Consider the following 16,398-nt stretch of genomic DNA (forward strand, 5'->3'; position numbering starts at 1 on the left):
TTTATAGTTTGTAAGTTGATTTAATTTTAAAAAAATATGTCAAGGTAGAACTATACTGTACAAGCACACTGTACAAGCGGCCGTGCAAATACACAAATTTGAAATTTAGTTTATAAAAAAAAATGATAAAAATCGTTTTTTACAATTGGATATGTTCATAGGTTAAATCATTACCTCAGAGACTAGTTTATATCTCGCTTTAAATATTTGTAACCAAGTTCGGGTTATGGAAAAACTGAGGAAAATCTAACGTTCAAATGACTTGAAAAAAATACAGATTCATAAATAAGTCATATACAAGACCCCTGAATAAAATTTATCAAAAAACTGCCTACCATTTAAAAAAAATATAATGACTACAAAAATTTTTTTCATTTTATTTTTAAATGACATGGATTTTTTTTCAAATTTATTTATGTTGTTTCTAAAAGCCCCAGAAGGTTACGATATTTTTTCATGCAATTTGAACTTATAATATATGATATATTTTAACCTGTTTAAACTCGGTTACAAATATTTAAAATGATCTACAAACTAACCTGTGAAAAAATGACTCCACTCAAATTCAAATTTTGCATTTACGCGCTTGTTGGAACAGCTTTGACAACTAAACTAAAAACAAATAAAATAAGCACAAAAAGGCGCAAAATTGTAAACGTAAGACCAAAACTTAATAAAAGTATAATACCATTCAATGAACGTGATTATCGATTAATATGAGAAAAAGCACGTAATGTACGAGCGTATCGTAAAACGTAAACGTGAACCATAACTTTCTTCTTCAATTAAAAAATATTTGGAAGTAAGTGACTATTTCATCCGAGAAAGAACTTTTGTTTTTATTTTTAAGAGAGTATGTATAAAAGATGTACAAAATTTTCAAGAAAAAATACTATATTAACTCGGACTAAATAAATAACACGAATATTTAAAATGCGTTGACGTGTGTTGTGTGTGGCGATAGGTGAGCGAATAGACAGCCCGAGATCGTTGGTTTTTATGTAGGTAGTAGGTATAAAGGCATTAGTAATAAATTTGAGTGTTATGTTTTCAATTTTTCTTTTATATTTGATCCCTCGTGAATGTTAATCCTGCGCGGGCTTAATCCCCTACTTCCCGTCTCGAAGCAGGAGGAGGCCAGAGTCCCTCTAATCCCAGCTTCCTCTAATTCCCTACCTTCAGCTTAATCCAGCTTTAACTGGCCTACCATTGCTAGTCGGCTCGCTACTATCCCGTCGATGTGTCTGTATGGCATATGGGCAGACTGCATACCTGATCCGACCGCTGAATGTTTTTGGGTTGGGGTGTACCGGGCTGCAGCCGTTTCATCAATCATGAGCAGATAATCTGCTTAACGCCGCACAATCCGCTTCAATCCGACCGACGAGCGGGGCGCGGGGGCGGCGCCCGGTGGCGGCGATTCTTAACGCGTTCGGCGGTAGGCAGCAGCTCTTACCTGTGGAGGTTTTGGCGGCGTCGAACTCCTCTTTCACGGACGGCGGAGACACGGTGCTCTCTGGAGGCGTCCGCGGGGGCGGCGGGGTGGCAGCGCGCTCGGCCGACTCTCGACTGGAACGGCCGGTGGCAGCGGGTGTCGTGTTTGGAGGAGACGGCGTTTTGCACGTCCTCGTCAGCGCTAGCGCCTGGCTCTGGAACAAATAAACCAACGATTGAACGTAGGGTCGGGTCGGGTAACAGAGCCCACCGGGAAATAGCGTGGAAGGGCCCTACATAAAACTTAGTTTTCATATTCTGTTTCGTATTTTCCGAGTCAAATTTGAGAGGGTACCCGTTGTCCGAATGAGCTGGAATTTTGCACATATACATAATCTCCCTGACAATGCAATACTACTTTGTTATAATTTTTTGTAAATTCATTCATTCAGGTGCTGTCAAATGCTAACAGCTGTTTTATACCACATACCGCTACAAGTTTGCAAAAATCAGCCAAATAATGTTATTACAAGGCAAATAAACTACAACTCAGCGAAAAAACTAGAATAAGTAAAGACTAAAAAACAAAAAAATATGTAAAAATGTTTTTTGAAAAGCTTTTATTTAAAAGATTCAGTAAAAAATAAAAAATATTTTTGCTAACAGGTTAGGATTCTAAAATTTTTAAAAGCTTTACATCTTTTCAATAAAAACTTTTAAAAAACATATGCTTTATATTTTTTAATTATATTTTTCAATAGAGTAAACAAAAATTTAAATCAACTATCTCCCTTGACTTTAACATAAATTTCAATATGTCACATTCGAGTGATGTTATTACATTAAATAGTGTTTTCATGTCATTTAATCTATTTAGTTCAAATAGTTGGTTTAGACACTAGAATAATGAAACATTTATCCACTAAAATCGACAGCGTGTTTACTACTAATATATCATAGCAAGAATATGTACTAAAAATAAAAGATACACATCTTTATGAATTTCTGATCATAAAGGGTTCAATTCTTATACACTAGTAACAAAAGCAACTATTCAAAGAACAACTAAAAATGTTAACGATCTTCTGAATCAGAAAGATGTTAACGGACTATGAGATTGCTTTATAAAAATATTTACTCAGCTATATAGTGAATGTCTTTCCTTAACAAGAATTCAGAACAGTCTACGAAAAACATAATAATAATAATAATAATAGAAATAGAAGAATTTTAACTAAAGAGCGAAGTCTAGCATAGGGGTATTCAACTTAAATATTATACGAATACAATAATAGAATTTAAAGACTCTAATAAATAAACAAATAATATAGAAAAAAATTTCAATTTACAATATGGGACAAGAGAGAAAAAAAGGATAAATTTGAGAAAGAAAAAGAAAAAACAAAATAGGACCAAATTGGTAATAAAATTAACATTAAAACTAACTTCGTTTTCGAAAATTTCGTTATGTAGTTACGTTGTTAAAATTTTAACAGAATTATTAATAAAAGATCGATAAAAGATGTAGAATATACGAAACCTACGTAATGAAAGTTGTGTGCGTTACAAAGATTAATGAGAGCAGTATGGGAATCTTGTCGTTGAATTTTACTTAAGTAATTGGGTGTAGAGTTCAAAAAAAAGCGAAATAAAAACATTGCTAGATGGTACTGGGAAAGATAATTTTCTCTTAAACACTTTAATTCAGAAATTAATATATTAGGGACTAATCAAATATTTTTAAGCCAATTATTTTGAATTTTTTGCAACTTATATTTATCAACAGCGTTTAAACAAGGATAATATATGAATTATAAAACAGTAATATAATAAAGAGAATTACTGGAGTTTCAGCAAGTTTTTGTTCTCAATTTGGAATTTAAGGTGTGATAATTAGATTATAAAAGTTTCAAGGAGGTAATTTTTTTATACTGACAGACCCATGTGTTTTAAATCAGAGATCATTATCAGTGGTAACTAGTAGCTTTTTTGTTTTTTAAGAACATTTAATTAGTATTATTAATATTAATATTAATATTATCATTCAAAATGTTTTTCTAGCCTTTAAGCGCAAAATATAAAACTGAACAGTGCTGCAATGTTCCGCTATTGCCTTTAGATCATTGTTTATTTGAATGCATACAGTATCAAGGTATTTAAGACATCTACAAAAGCTTCACAATCTTAATGTTTTGTAATGGGTAATACAGATTGATCCAGAAATACTGAGTCTGTTGGCAACACTGGACTTAAATTTTTAAGGATACTAATGGAGTACTCTTCCAGTTAACAACAATTTAACATTCTTGTGGGGTTGTACGTCAAATAATTGTCAAGAGAAATCGAATTCGGTTACAGTGTTGCAAATTACGAGCACAAAAACTTTCAAATGTGTTGCCAACAGACTCAGTATTTCTGGATCAGTCTGTATATTTGCAGTATAACTTAAAAAAGGATGGGACCCAAAACTGAGCCCTCAGGCACACATGATGTGGTTATGTGTCCCAAATAAAATTTTTGCTTGTTCATTACAAATTGCAAGTAGAAAGAGAATGATAAAACAGCATTTTCATCAAACCCATAAAAAGCTAGCTTTTACAAAAAAAATTGTGATCTAATGTGTCAAAAACTTATGCAAAATTTAATGAAGCTATTATGGCTCCCTCATCAGCAGATTTGATATAGTATTTACATATAAATTAAATGAAAAAAAATATGTTACAAAAATTCGATCACCACCTGAAAACTGACACCATCTCCTATCAAAGTTCTTGCGATTAATCGATTAATGATTGATGATATCTTGAGCTGGTCAAATCAGTTTTTCATCAGAATATGAAAAGTTACTTAGTGATGCCTTGAAAACTATATATTTCGGGAACTATTTATTCTTGATTTATCAATTTTCTTCTAAAAAAAAAAAACCACTGCAACTAATTGCTATAACTACCCAAATAATATTCTCAAAAAAACCGTTTATTTTCCTAATCTAAAGATATTTGATACAAAATAAGCCTACGTACCAGGAAACTCCAGAAAAATAATGAAAAAATTCCCTTTCAATTATTCCTAGCAGTATTGGGGACTAAAGAGGAGAATAAACTATTTTTAATCGGTGGCAATATTAAATTTGAAAAGTAGTGATTTTTAAAATCAAACGATTGAACAACGTACAAATCTGGCCGGTTGACTAGTCTATTGCGACCGCGTTTAATCTGGGTTAAGTGGGGTCAAAAAGCATCTGAATTCCTGAACGTTATATTTGTCAGACGTTCGACAAGCCACCACTGCTTTGAAACGAGGGGCCCTCGATAACCCTATCGCTCTGTATTCTTCTCCCCTACCTAATGCACTTTCTCTACAAAACAGCCGGCTCAGATATAAGAAGATCTAACTAAATCTGCATGACTCATAATTCCCTTAATCCGCATATAACAAGCATTTGTGTGCCGTTTTTTTAAGCCCCAGTCTCAGTCTTCAGAATTAAATAAGCTCATGAACTTCCACCGCTTCATCATTACTTGCACAAATAAATCTCCCCGGAACTTATAATCCATGCTAATTTAAAAACAAAAACCTCTTCTTCTTATACGCCACATTCTCCCTATCTACGACACTACAGACTTTACCAAATTTTAAAAATATCGCGGAAATATTCGAATTTGCGCCAAACAACCCATTAAAGCAATCTGCAAGTGGATTAAAAAAAATTTCAAACCGCTGTTTTAAAGATACAGTAAAAACTTTATACGAAGACTTCTATATCCCGAAAATTCATTAAGTCAAACGGATTGGTTGGTCCCGAGCATTTACTAATAGAAATCAATGTAATTTCACTTTTATAAGTTGAATTCCTCTTTAAGACGAACAGATTTCCGGTCCCCTCCACTGAAAATCTCTGCAAGTAGATTTTTTTTACATTGCGCATACGCATTGGATTAATTTCTTCTGTCAATAATTTTAAATTTTTATTGTATTGTATGTGTTTATATAAAATTGGCCACCACATAACGAATTTGTGTTACATTAACATTACATTACATTAAGACATTGATGGACGTTTTTTGACAAAATTTAACAAAAGTTTTTTACCGTAAAAGTTAACAACGATTCACTAAATTTTGGACGAAATTTTACTAAACACTTGTGTTTCAAGTAGAAAAAGTGCTGAAACGGTTTAGAATTGAAAGTTGTTTTTTCGACCCAATTCGGTAATTTTTGAATTTCGCCATATAAGTGAGTTCCTGACTTTATGCTCTGACATCTTAAAAAAGCTCAAAAATTATGTAATGATAAGCTTAATTTAGTAGTTTTTGTGCAAAAATGCACGAAAAACGGGGCCAGTTTGGCAATAGTTTATATATTTTTTATTTTTGACTAAAAAATATAAAAACAAGACGAAATTGGAGATTTTGTGGGAAATTTGTGACAAAATTCGCTACAGATTTCGAGTCTCTATGACAAAAACGTGCAGAAAACCATGAAAAGGAAAAAAAAAACAATGTCATTTTTAAAATGAGGTTTAATTGTTTTTTTTTTCATATTCATATTTCTCGAAGTACCTACATAAATCTCGAACTGTAATTAATAAATAAATACAGTAAAGTTAATGTAATTACAGAAACTAATTTGGTGTTTTTTGATGAAATTTGGTGAAAAATTAGAATATCAAATTAGAAAATGTGCTAAAGCGCTAGAAGAAAATGTTTTTTCGACCTAATTTGCTCTTAATTGTTTACTTATGAACTGATTTGTGCAAAATGTTAGCGTTTTTTTCTCTTATTCAAGTAATTATAGTTTGTAATGTGGGTTTAATTAAAAAATGGTGTTAAAATATGTGCGAAAGGCGATCAGTGGTAAAAGCACCCAAATCAAGTTTGACAATTTTGCTATAAAAAAGTGGAAACAAGTAAAATATGTCGGATAAACATAAAGAAAGAATTGTAAGAACAGATAGACGTCTGTGCAAACGTAAAACCGGAGACATTTAAATATAAAAATTGAAGAAGGTAAAAGTGAAGAAGTTTGAAGAAGCGAAGCGGTAGAAATAAAAAAATAATGCAGCAAGATTAAATCCTTAATCAAAAAAGTGCTAAATTGTAAACGTAACTACAACTTAATAGAAGTAGCAATAACGTATAGTCAACTTGAAAAAATAAGAAAAGACCGGAAACACCCCATGACGTAAACGGAAGAGTGTATCATACCTTTTTTCTTGAATTAAAAAAATATTTGGAACCAAATGACTTCAAATAATTCAAATGTTCTTTCCAACAAGAACTGAAAATTATTTTTTAAAGAGTAACAATAGAAAATAGTAGCAAATTTCAAATTTTTTACAATTTTCAAAACAAAATTTTGTGTAATGGTAGATACATATATGGTCTAAAATTTTCGAAAAAAAAATTCTACTCAAAACATCTAATATGAAATTTTCTGCCAGATATCGAATTTGTCCTTGAATGGTTTAATCAATCGCAAACTTATTGTTACAAACCTATAAAGTCTACATTAAGTTTGAAATTTTTGGACGTTTTTTGACAAAATTTCGAAAAATTAATAAGTTTCTAGCTTTCTAAAAAAATTTAGAAAATCTAGTTTCTAAATTTCGCACAGAATTTTAAAAAATATTTGTGTCTCAGGCTGAAAAAAATGCTGAAACGGTTTATAAAGAAAAAACTTCCACTAAATTTTGCAAAACATTTGTGTATCAAGCCAAAAAAGTGCTGAAACGGTTGAAAAAGGTAAAATATGGAACAATGGTGAACTTAATTTAGTAATTTTTATGCAAAAATGATTGAAAAAACGGCGCAAATTTGACGATATTTTAGAAGATTTATGATGAAATTAAAAAATTTTGAGTTTTTAAGTCAAAAAAAATTAAAATGATAAAAATGGTAAAAAAACACCATTTAATTTTTTCAGAATTTCTCGAAATACAGGAATTTTGAACTGAAAAATCACCTTACACGCATGGGAAACTGCAGAACATTGTCTTCTTTACCTTAATTTGAGTATCAAGTTGAAAAAAGTGCTAAAACTTTTGAAGAAAATGTTTTTTTCGAAAATTAAAAAGTAGAAATAAGTAAAATATGATATAAACACAAACAAGAGATTGTAAGAAAACGTAAACGTAAACACAACAAAAATAAGAAAATAATACAGCAAAAGTTAAGCACATACTCGTAAAGGCGCTAAATTCTAAACGAAAGACCACAACATAATGAATATATAAATACTGTTGCATCGACGTGATTATCGAGTAAATATAAAAAAGGACGTAAACATAAGAGCGTAACATAATTTAAAACTTAAACGTATACTTAATTTTCGAATCACTCTCTACATTTGAAAATAAAATAAAATTAAAATAATCACAACTTAATAGAAGTATAAATACCGTTTAATCAACTTGAAAATATGTAAGAAAAGACCGGATAAACACCAAAACACGTAAACGTAAGAGTATAACATGACTTTTTTCATGAATTAAAAAATATTTGGCGCAAAATGACTTGACTATTTCATTCCGAGAAAGAATTGATTTGAACTGAAATAAAAGATTAAAAAAACTTGATACACATTGTGTAGTTTTAGTCCAGTAGTGCAATAATTAATGGTTTTGGTAAAGTAATAATGGTTTAAATCCAGGTTTGGGCTTAATTTCCCCTGAACACAAATAAGCGAAAGCGACCCAGTCAGAGATGATACAAAACAACTCTACCTCACACGTTTATGAAAAAAAAACGCGACTCCACCTGATTATCGGCATATCCTTGCCAAGGTCAGAAGGAATAGAGCATCGCACATTTTCCCTCTATCAAAGCGACATGCTTCACTGGATTTGGGTCAGGACTAGGCGAAGTGTCTGGATATTGACCTTTTCCACAAACAGCGAATTGAAAGAATTTTTTGCTAATATAACGTTTCTCCGCGAACAAAAATGAAACAATACCATCATAGAAATAATCCGTCTGTGAAGGTATGAAAGTTATTATGATCTTGGAAATATTTGTAAAAAGTAAATCGATTGAACGGAGAATTTGGGGGCTGCGAGCGTGAGAATCGTTCGGGTAGCCGCGAAAAATCAGATTGCAGACGTAAGGAATCTGGTTCATTTTTGGTACAAGAGTGAGTGACAGGACGGCTATAGCTTAACTTCTACGAAACAGTGCGCAAAAAGTGCCAGCAGTTGTGTAAGTATGCAGGGCCAGAATAGGAGCATCGACCTGCGGAGTCTGCCGAAACTGCACTGGGTTATATACTGCCGATGGTGATGGTACTCTCTCAATGTTTCGATCTTCTATCCCATTATGGTGCACCCTGCTCTCTTCTCTGCCTGCCACTGCTTCGAGCTGCACCACCAATCCATTCATCACGATTTAATACTCCCAAATAAACCGCCACATGCAACTTAATATCCATTCAGGCCTCATTATCTGTTGTTTCAACAACTTGTCACAACAGTACTTTCTGCACCTAATTTCCCTTTCTAACTTTGGGACAGGAAAAAGAAAAAAAGTGCAAAAAATTATATGAAAATAATTTGCTATAGTTTACACTGGAAGTTCTCTATATATCGAAGTATTTTGTTTTATTTGACAATTATAAAATTAACACACTAGAGAAAATCGATTAATTCACAAAATACATGTTTAAGTTAGTATTTTTCTTGAAAATTTTGAAAAATATTGTAAGACATAAATTTGCTAATACAATCTTGTATTGTTACTTTCTAAAAAATAAAAGTTCTCTTTTTCAGTTTAATTCAGTTTTTTCTCGTAACGAAATAATAATAATAATTTAGTTCCAAATATTTTTTGATCCAAGAAGGTAGTTTTCTTACGGTCCACGTTTAGGGTTTAAGTTTTGTTACGCTCTTACGTTTGCGTCCTTTTTCTTATATTTACTAGATAATCACGATGACTAAAGGGTATTTATACTTTTATTAAGTTGTGGTCTTACGTTTACAATTTAGCTATGTTATGTGTTAACCTTTTACTGCATTATTTTCTTATTTCTGCCGGTTCTTACAATCCCTTGTGTTTGTGTTTACGTCATATTTACTTATTTCTACTTGTTTTATATAAAAATTGTTAGACACCACCTAATTTTTTTAATTAAATTACCATTACAACAGTTCAAAAGCCGCCAAATTAAGTCGAAAACACAAAAGCGCAAATTAGGTCAAAAAAAAACGTTTTCTTTAAGCGTCTTAGCACATTTTCTAATTTGATTTTCTCATTTTTCACAAAATTTCATAAAAACACCAAATTAAAGTAAAGAATACACTTTCTGGAATTTTACAAGCGTGTAGTGATTTTTCAGTTCTAAGTTCCCACATTTCGAGAAATTCCATTTTTATCATTTTGAGCACGTTTTTGACTGAAAAACTCAAATTTATTTCCGAGTTTTATCATAAATCTCCTAAAAAATTACGAAGTTGTGTATTTTTTTGTCAAGAATAATAAAAAATATTTTCAAGCATTTTTGCACAAAAACTACTAAATTATGTTTACCATAGTACTGTTTTTAAACTTTTTCAAAATTCCATTGCGTTTTTCAGTGCAACTCAAAATAAAAAATTACCAAATTGGGTCGAAAAAAAATTTAAGACCATTGTAATAATAAATATGAATTAGACTAGATGGAGATTAAAAAAGGGATTCATCAGGACAGTCTAATGGGGCCCTTTCTTTTTATCATATATATCAATGACACAAAACATGAGTATAAGAAAAAAGTCAGAAACAAACTAATTAATTGTGACGATCTGAAAAGTTTAAGAAAGGTTTTTACGAATAAAAATAAAAACTATCATTGAAATTCGATCAGCACCTGAAAACTAACACTACCTCGGATCAAAGTTATGTTTGTCTAAATTTAGACTCTTGTGAATTCTGAATCCATTTTTTTTCTGTGAAAGTGTTATTATCGAATACCTGAGGATAGATATAATACCTTGTGTCCATAAATATTGTGTCCATAAATGATAAAATTCATTGCTTATGATTGACTGTACGTAAGTACAATGTTATGAGAAAAATTGTATACAAAAATTTCAATGATAAACACATTGTAAGTTTAAATGAAAACACATAACTTACTTGCAAAAATTAGTTCTTAAAAATTTCAGATAAAAGAAAACTGCAAAATTAATCGATGAATTTACTAAACCAAGTTCAGAACACAAATACAGGGTGATTTTTAAAAACGGCAGGAATTTTTTTTATGGTATAAATTCATGTTGGAAATATTACTTTGTTTGGCACAAACATGTGCAATGTTCAACATTTATTAAAATATTAAAAATTATTGCTTGTTAAAACCCATCACTTTTTTGGGGGAGTAGAGATAGGCTCTAAGGGCCCCAATCAACTTAATCCGCCTCTGGAAAAAATAATCACTAGTTAGAAGAATATCAACTTAATCGTTGATATTTACGCACAAAGTTAGTTTTCCTTGCTGCTCATATTACAGGGCAATGGTTAATGATTATAATTGTAAAATTTTTATACGTATGGTAATTTTAATGTAATTTAAAATGACGCAATGGAATTGATATGAAAAATCTTTTTGAATAAATAAATGTATTGACGTTTCAACATTCGATAAATCAACTTTATTCAAACCAAATTTTAGTAAGGCAAAAAATTAAGTCAACGTTTTGTCAGAACCCTCAAAATTTCGTTCATCCGTTTGGTGTTGGAGACCCTGGACGTAGGGGAGACGACATAATTATAACTGTCGGCATATTCAGTCATATGGAACAATCAAAGACATTATAATTTATTTTTATTTTTGAACTTGTTATTTCGCATATAGCAAACGATTTTAATAAAATGTGATATTTTAGCAATGCTCTTACGTCAAAAATTGGCTTTAGTCATTTTGTGATTGTGATTCCAGATTATCCTAAAATATAGTAACGGTAACACAAATAATCCGTATCCTATGGTTTTGAAATAATGCAATTTGGTAATATTGGCAGTTCGGTAATGATTTTGTGGTTCCATTAAATCATTATCCTTATATATGATGAATTCAGGCCGAATTTAATTAGAAAATATATTGCAATTAAATGAAAATAAATCGTTAATTTTTTTAAGAGAAACAACCGAATTAATTTATTGATTTTTTAGTCATCTTCCGAAAACTGACCAAGCAGCGTTATCAGTAGGAAGATAATAATTAATAATAATAATTACCTAAATGGACGAGTAGTCCTTACAGTTATAGAAACTATACAGATAAAATATATAAGAAAAAACACCAAAACAGAAACAACCCTGACATAATTGACATACAAAACATTATAAATTACGAGGAAAAATACTCTAAACGGTAATTTTGGGATCTTATTTCAGTGATTATGTTAGATTGCTCTGAAAAAAATTTCTATATGTAGTTACGTTATAAACAATCGGAAAAACTCAGTATGTCAGAAAAGTTGCTTTTCATAAAAATTAAAAAAAAATTGCATCAGAACTCATTGGTTTCTAGTTTTTTCCATGGCAGACATTGATTGCACATCCTCCTAAAGTTGAAGCTAAAGCCGCTTCAGAAATGGTACAAAGTCCAGCAAATTGTAGCAATTATGAAAAATAATTCGATGGTGCGGAGAGAAAAGTGCTAAAGTTTCAGGAGATGACAAAAACGTCTCACGTAGTCCAAACATTGCAATTGCAACAAATATAAATAACGCACACACCGTAGAGGCTTCCGCGATGAAGATATCACAAATATGCCTCGCTCAAGCAGCGGCTTATTTTCAAAGCGCTACTATTACAAACTGTACTTTTAATTTGACTTTTAGTAACGTTAATAGAGCTTTATATTTATTATCAAGCGTCTATAATATTTGCTGTCAAAGCTGTAAAAGATTTTGCACTGTCGAAGCGGCAAAAATGATTATTATTGTTGCTTGGACATAATTAGACACTTTAGCTTCTATGGTACCTGCTAAAAAGTGAAACTTTAATAACGTTTGAAAAAAACAAGGTTAGAGCCATCTTCGACTTTTATACATTAAATTTGTCATCAAGAACACGTTTTTAGGAAATAACTCCGTACGTATTAGGATTTACGATAGAATTGTAATAAGACAAAATTTTCGTTTTCCAATTCCGCATGAAATGATGGAAAAGTAAATAAGGGTCTCCATTCAAAATAAAGAGCTCCTAAATTTAAAAAGTTTGGAAGTAAATTGTGCACTCCCTGTAGTAATTCAGAGCAATTAAATTTAATTAGTAAGTCTGTTACACGTAGACCTTGCTCAACACGTACCTAGTTACAATGTTATCAAAAGAGCACTGTTTGTATTTTTTATTAATTTTTAACACTAAAGGTGTAAAACCGATTTGAAAAAATTTTAGGGACATGTAGGAAAAAATAATAGCATATTATTATAGCAAATAATAGCAACTTTTTTGGGACACTCTGTGTATTAAAAAATATTTTCGTGAAATGCACCACTCTGTATAAAGCCGAAAGTCTTTAAAGCACTACTAGTTAACTGGGGAGTAAAGGTCAAACTACTAAGATGCCAAAAAGCTGTCGTAACGTCACACCAACACCTGACATTGTGTTTTATCGTTAACAAGTTGTATCAGTGCTAATTAATGCGGTTTACGTACCAAATAATTAACTACGTATAACCAGTTTAAAGGGAAATAAATAAAAGGTAGTCCTGTTTTAAAACATAATTCTGTGGAATGACCGGTACAGAAGGACCGGTGCAACCTTTCATGTGTAACGCCCGGAAGGACATGATGTTTTTACCTGTGTTTCCCACCTGTAGCACCCTATTCAAACCACCCTCGCTTTCATGATACTAATAAAACGGTTTACTTGCGGGGAACAAATTTATTATTTATTTGTATGCAACTCAGATACTTTATTTCATTATCTTATCACTGGATTTTGTTAGTAATATGTGCAACTGCAAACGCACTCATCTTAAATCCGGTCGTTTTAACTATTGTCTATAAATCGATTAAAAGCTTATTAAATTCCCATTGTGCGCTTATTGCTATGCTAATCAATATCGTGCAGCGATTAGGCCCTTAAAAACATTTTTTATCTCTCAGTTAATATTTACAAATCACGGTTCGGTATATTGGATGACAAACAGAAGGATTTATCGAATAAATAGTTGTATAAAGGCTGCTACTATTTGTTTTAAAATCAAAAGCTTTAAAGTTTCAAGGTGAGCTGTAATCCCTGGTACTGGTCAACCCGGATTAAGGTGCTCTAGGAGGAAACGGAAGGGATGTAATAAAACCGGAAAAGTTTACTATTGTAAAATTTACAAGCAGCAATTGGGAGAGATAACGGCAAAATTTCTTTGAAAACGATTTGGAGACTGGTCGTAAAGTATTTTTAAATTGTGAGAGTCGGCGACTTATTAGCCCATACTCTACAAGTTTACAAGATTAGGAAAGGAAAACGATTAGTATAAACCTATTAGTCATAAAGTTAATGCTTTATTTAATGACAACCTTATGGTTGGGTCTCTCCCAGGTACCTGATCAGGTAAAATTCACAATGGGAATTCTCTATTATAGCAGCAAAACAAAACATTTTTTAAGTCGGCGCCTGAAAATTCCTGATAGAATTCTAATATAAATCACAGTTTTGTAATCCGTTATAAAACTCAATGTCAAACAACTCTGGCGCGTTTGCGAATTTCTCTAATATCCAGAGGCGGATTAAGTTGCGGGGGCCCTAGATTACAAACAACTAAGAAAAATTCAAATATCTCTATAACTTTGATGTTTTAAATATTTTTTGTAAAAAGTTTGTACTATTACATGTTCCATCGTAAAATAAGAAAAAAATTAAAATCGTTAGCTTATATCTACCATAAACAAAAATTTCTTTTTTTTAAATCAACCTGTATTTCTGTTCTGTTCTGACTTTGAACTCGGTTTAAAATTATTTCATATGATAACAATTTCTCCTATATTTTCATCGTAAATTCTAAAATTAAAATAGTAATAAAAAATGAGGGTGTTATGAAAATGAGGCTTTCATTTCGTATTAGTATTTTGATTTTTTCGAGTAATTTTTTATTGTGTCCTTTAGTAGAACGGTGGACAGAAAAATATATTAGCTAAACAATTAGTGTCTGAAGTTACAAAATACCTACTAGTCGTTTTCAAAACTACAAAGTAAAATTTGCTATTTGAATAAGAGTAATTACTGGTTTATTTAGTAAGGAGAAATGACCTAAAGTTTGTTTTTTTATAGACGGACATGTTAGACCGTTTTACTAATTTTAATAATAGAAATTGGCAGTTTCGGTTTTTGTTTTATTAAAAAAAAATGGCATTAAACGTACAAAAATCATCTCTAATAATTTAAAAGAAAATACAGAAATAAGTAACGATAAGAATTTTGTAAAATATTGAATTCTATAGACGCAACATTAAGAATTTTTAGCAAAAAGTGACAAAAATGCAGAATAATCAGTGAGCTAATTTAGAAATAGCTCACACCTTATATATCTTTCGGTGAAAAATTTTTTCGGAATAAAATAATTTTTTGTACGAGAAGCTAAATTTTTCCCACAACATTGTACTTATTGCCTATATTAAATGCAGTAAATTTCATTATTGGATAACAACGGGTTCAAAAGGCAAAATTAATGTTTCAACGAAATTTATAGGGACAAAAACAAGAACAACGAAAATGTGTAGCCATGGATATGTGGTGCTACCAATTCTTTCACCAAAAATAAGGAACAAAATTACGGCTTATTAGATGCCTAACTTAGTTCCACCTAACTACAAAGACATCAAAATTTTATGAATAACAACAATTTGAGCAAAAGTAATTTATTCTTTGCAAATTTGTTTTTGTGTCTTCCTGCAGAACATTAAACTGGATTTGTTTTTCCGAAGTTAACATGCACCTATCAAGTTTTGGGGCCAGGCGCTTAATCCGACTCTGCTAATATCAAATTTCGTTGGTACATATTATCTCGTGATAAATATCCCTACGAGCTTTTGATTTATAATCTAATAAAACATTTAAAAACAAACTGATAATAGCGTGTATAATCATTAGAAAACCTTGCTCATAATGGCAATTAAAATCTCGTAGAAATTTTGCATATTTGTTATTGACGAAAATCGGTGCGTTAATGTTGTGGTAATTAAACATAATATCTTCACAAATTATACAATATGCAGGTCATACAATGTAATGTATAAATAACTGGCTATGACGTCTTAATTATGCTTACTATAAGTTGTTTGCAATTACCACCTAATTAAAATCAAAGTAAAAACAATTAGCGATATTTATTGAACTTGAGTTTCGTCCCGATATTTGAAAATAAAAATGTGGGTGAGTTTGAATGAGGACGGGCCGTCAATTTCATCGATTCCCGATCCGCGGCTAATCCCGGATTTGGCAAATCCGGGATATTCCGGGGAACAGATCGAAACTGTGCGCACCAGCACGTCGAAAGAAATTACCGCTAATTAATGTACCTGAGTGGCAACGTCTGACAGAGGAGCACCCTTGGAGTTGGCTGCAACCCAGGCTTCAGCAAACGTTTCCATCGCACTCTGAAAGTCCATCGTCATAGGTTCGAATTTAGGTAAACCGAATTAGAGCAACATGACGGCAACGTGAACCGGCAACGTGACAGAGCGCTCAGAGCCGGCTGAAGCACGGCAACCTATCGATACGGACGCCCGGCAACGACTGACTGAGTCGCTCCTGAGTCGCGAGTGCGAGCGCAAGATAGGGGTAGAACGCGCCACCCCTTGCGCAAACACGCTATGCTTTAAAAAACGATCAACTGCACACTTTTTCTTAATGAATATGGCCGGCCCACTAGCCAACCAGATCAGGACGTCTCAATCTTCAATTCAGGTGATCGCAAGTTGAGTCAATGCAGATGCGGTCAGAACCCAGTTCGGACCGTGGTCAGCCCGCAGCCCGTTTTCGGGC

At 31.9% G+C, this 16,398-nt stretch overlaps 1 protein-coding gene across 1 annotated transcript in view; it reads right to left on the minus strand.

The window, feature by feature from the left end:
• dve (defective proventriculus) overlaps positions 1–16,172 on the minus strand; it is a 33,810-nt gene extending 17,638 nt beyond the window's left edge. The window contains exons 1-2 of the mRNA XM_962836.4: positions 15,933–16,172; positions 1,457–1,649 (exon numbers count right to left, since the gene is read on the minus strand). Of these exons, the coding sequence (XP_967929.2) occupies positions 1,457–1,649; positions 15,933–16,028 (289 nt within the window). The 5' untranslated portion in view covers positions 16,029–16,172. The remainder of the gene's footprint in view (positions 1–1,456; positions 1,650–15,932) is intronic.
• Between the last annotated feature and the right edge of the window lie 226 nt (positions 16,173–16,398).

Source organism: Tribolium castaneum, chromosome 10 (genome assembly GCF_031307605.1).
Source record: "Tribolium castaneum strain GA2 chromosome 10, icTriCast1.1, whole genome shotgun sequence".
NCBI lineage: Eukaryota > Metazoa > Arthropoda > Insecta > Coleoptera > Tenebrionidae > Tribolium > Tribolium castaneum.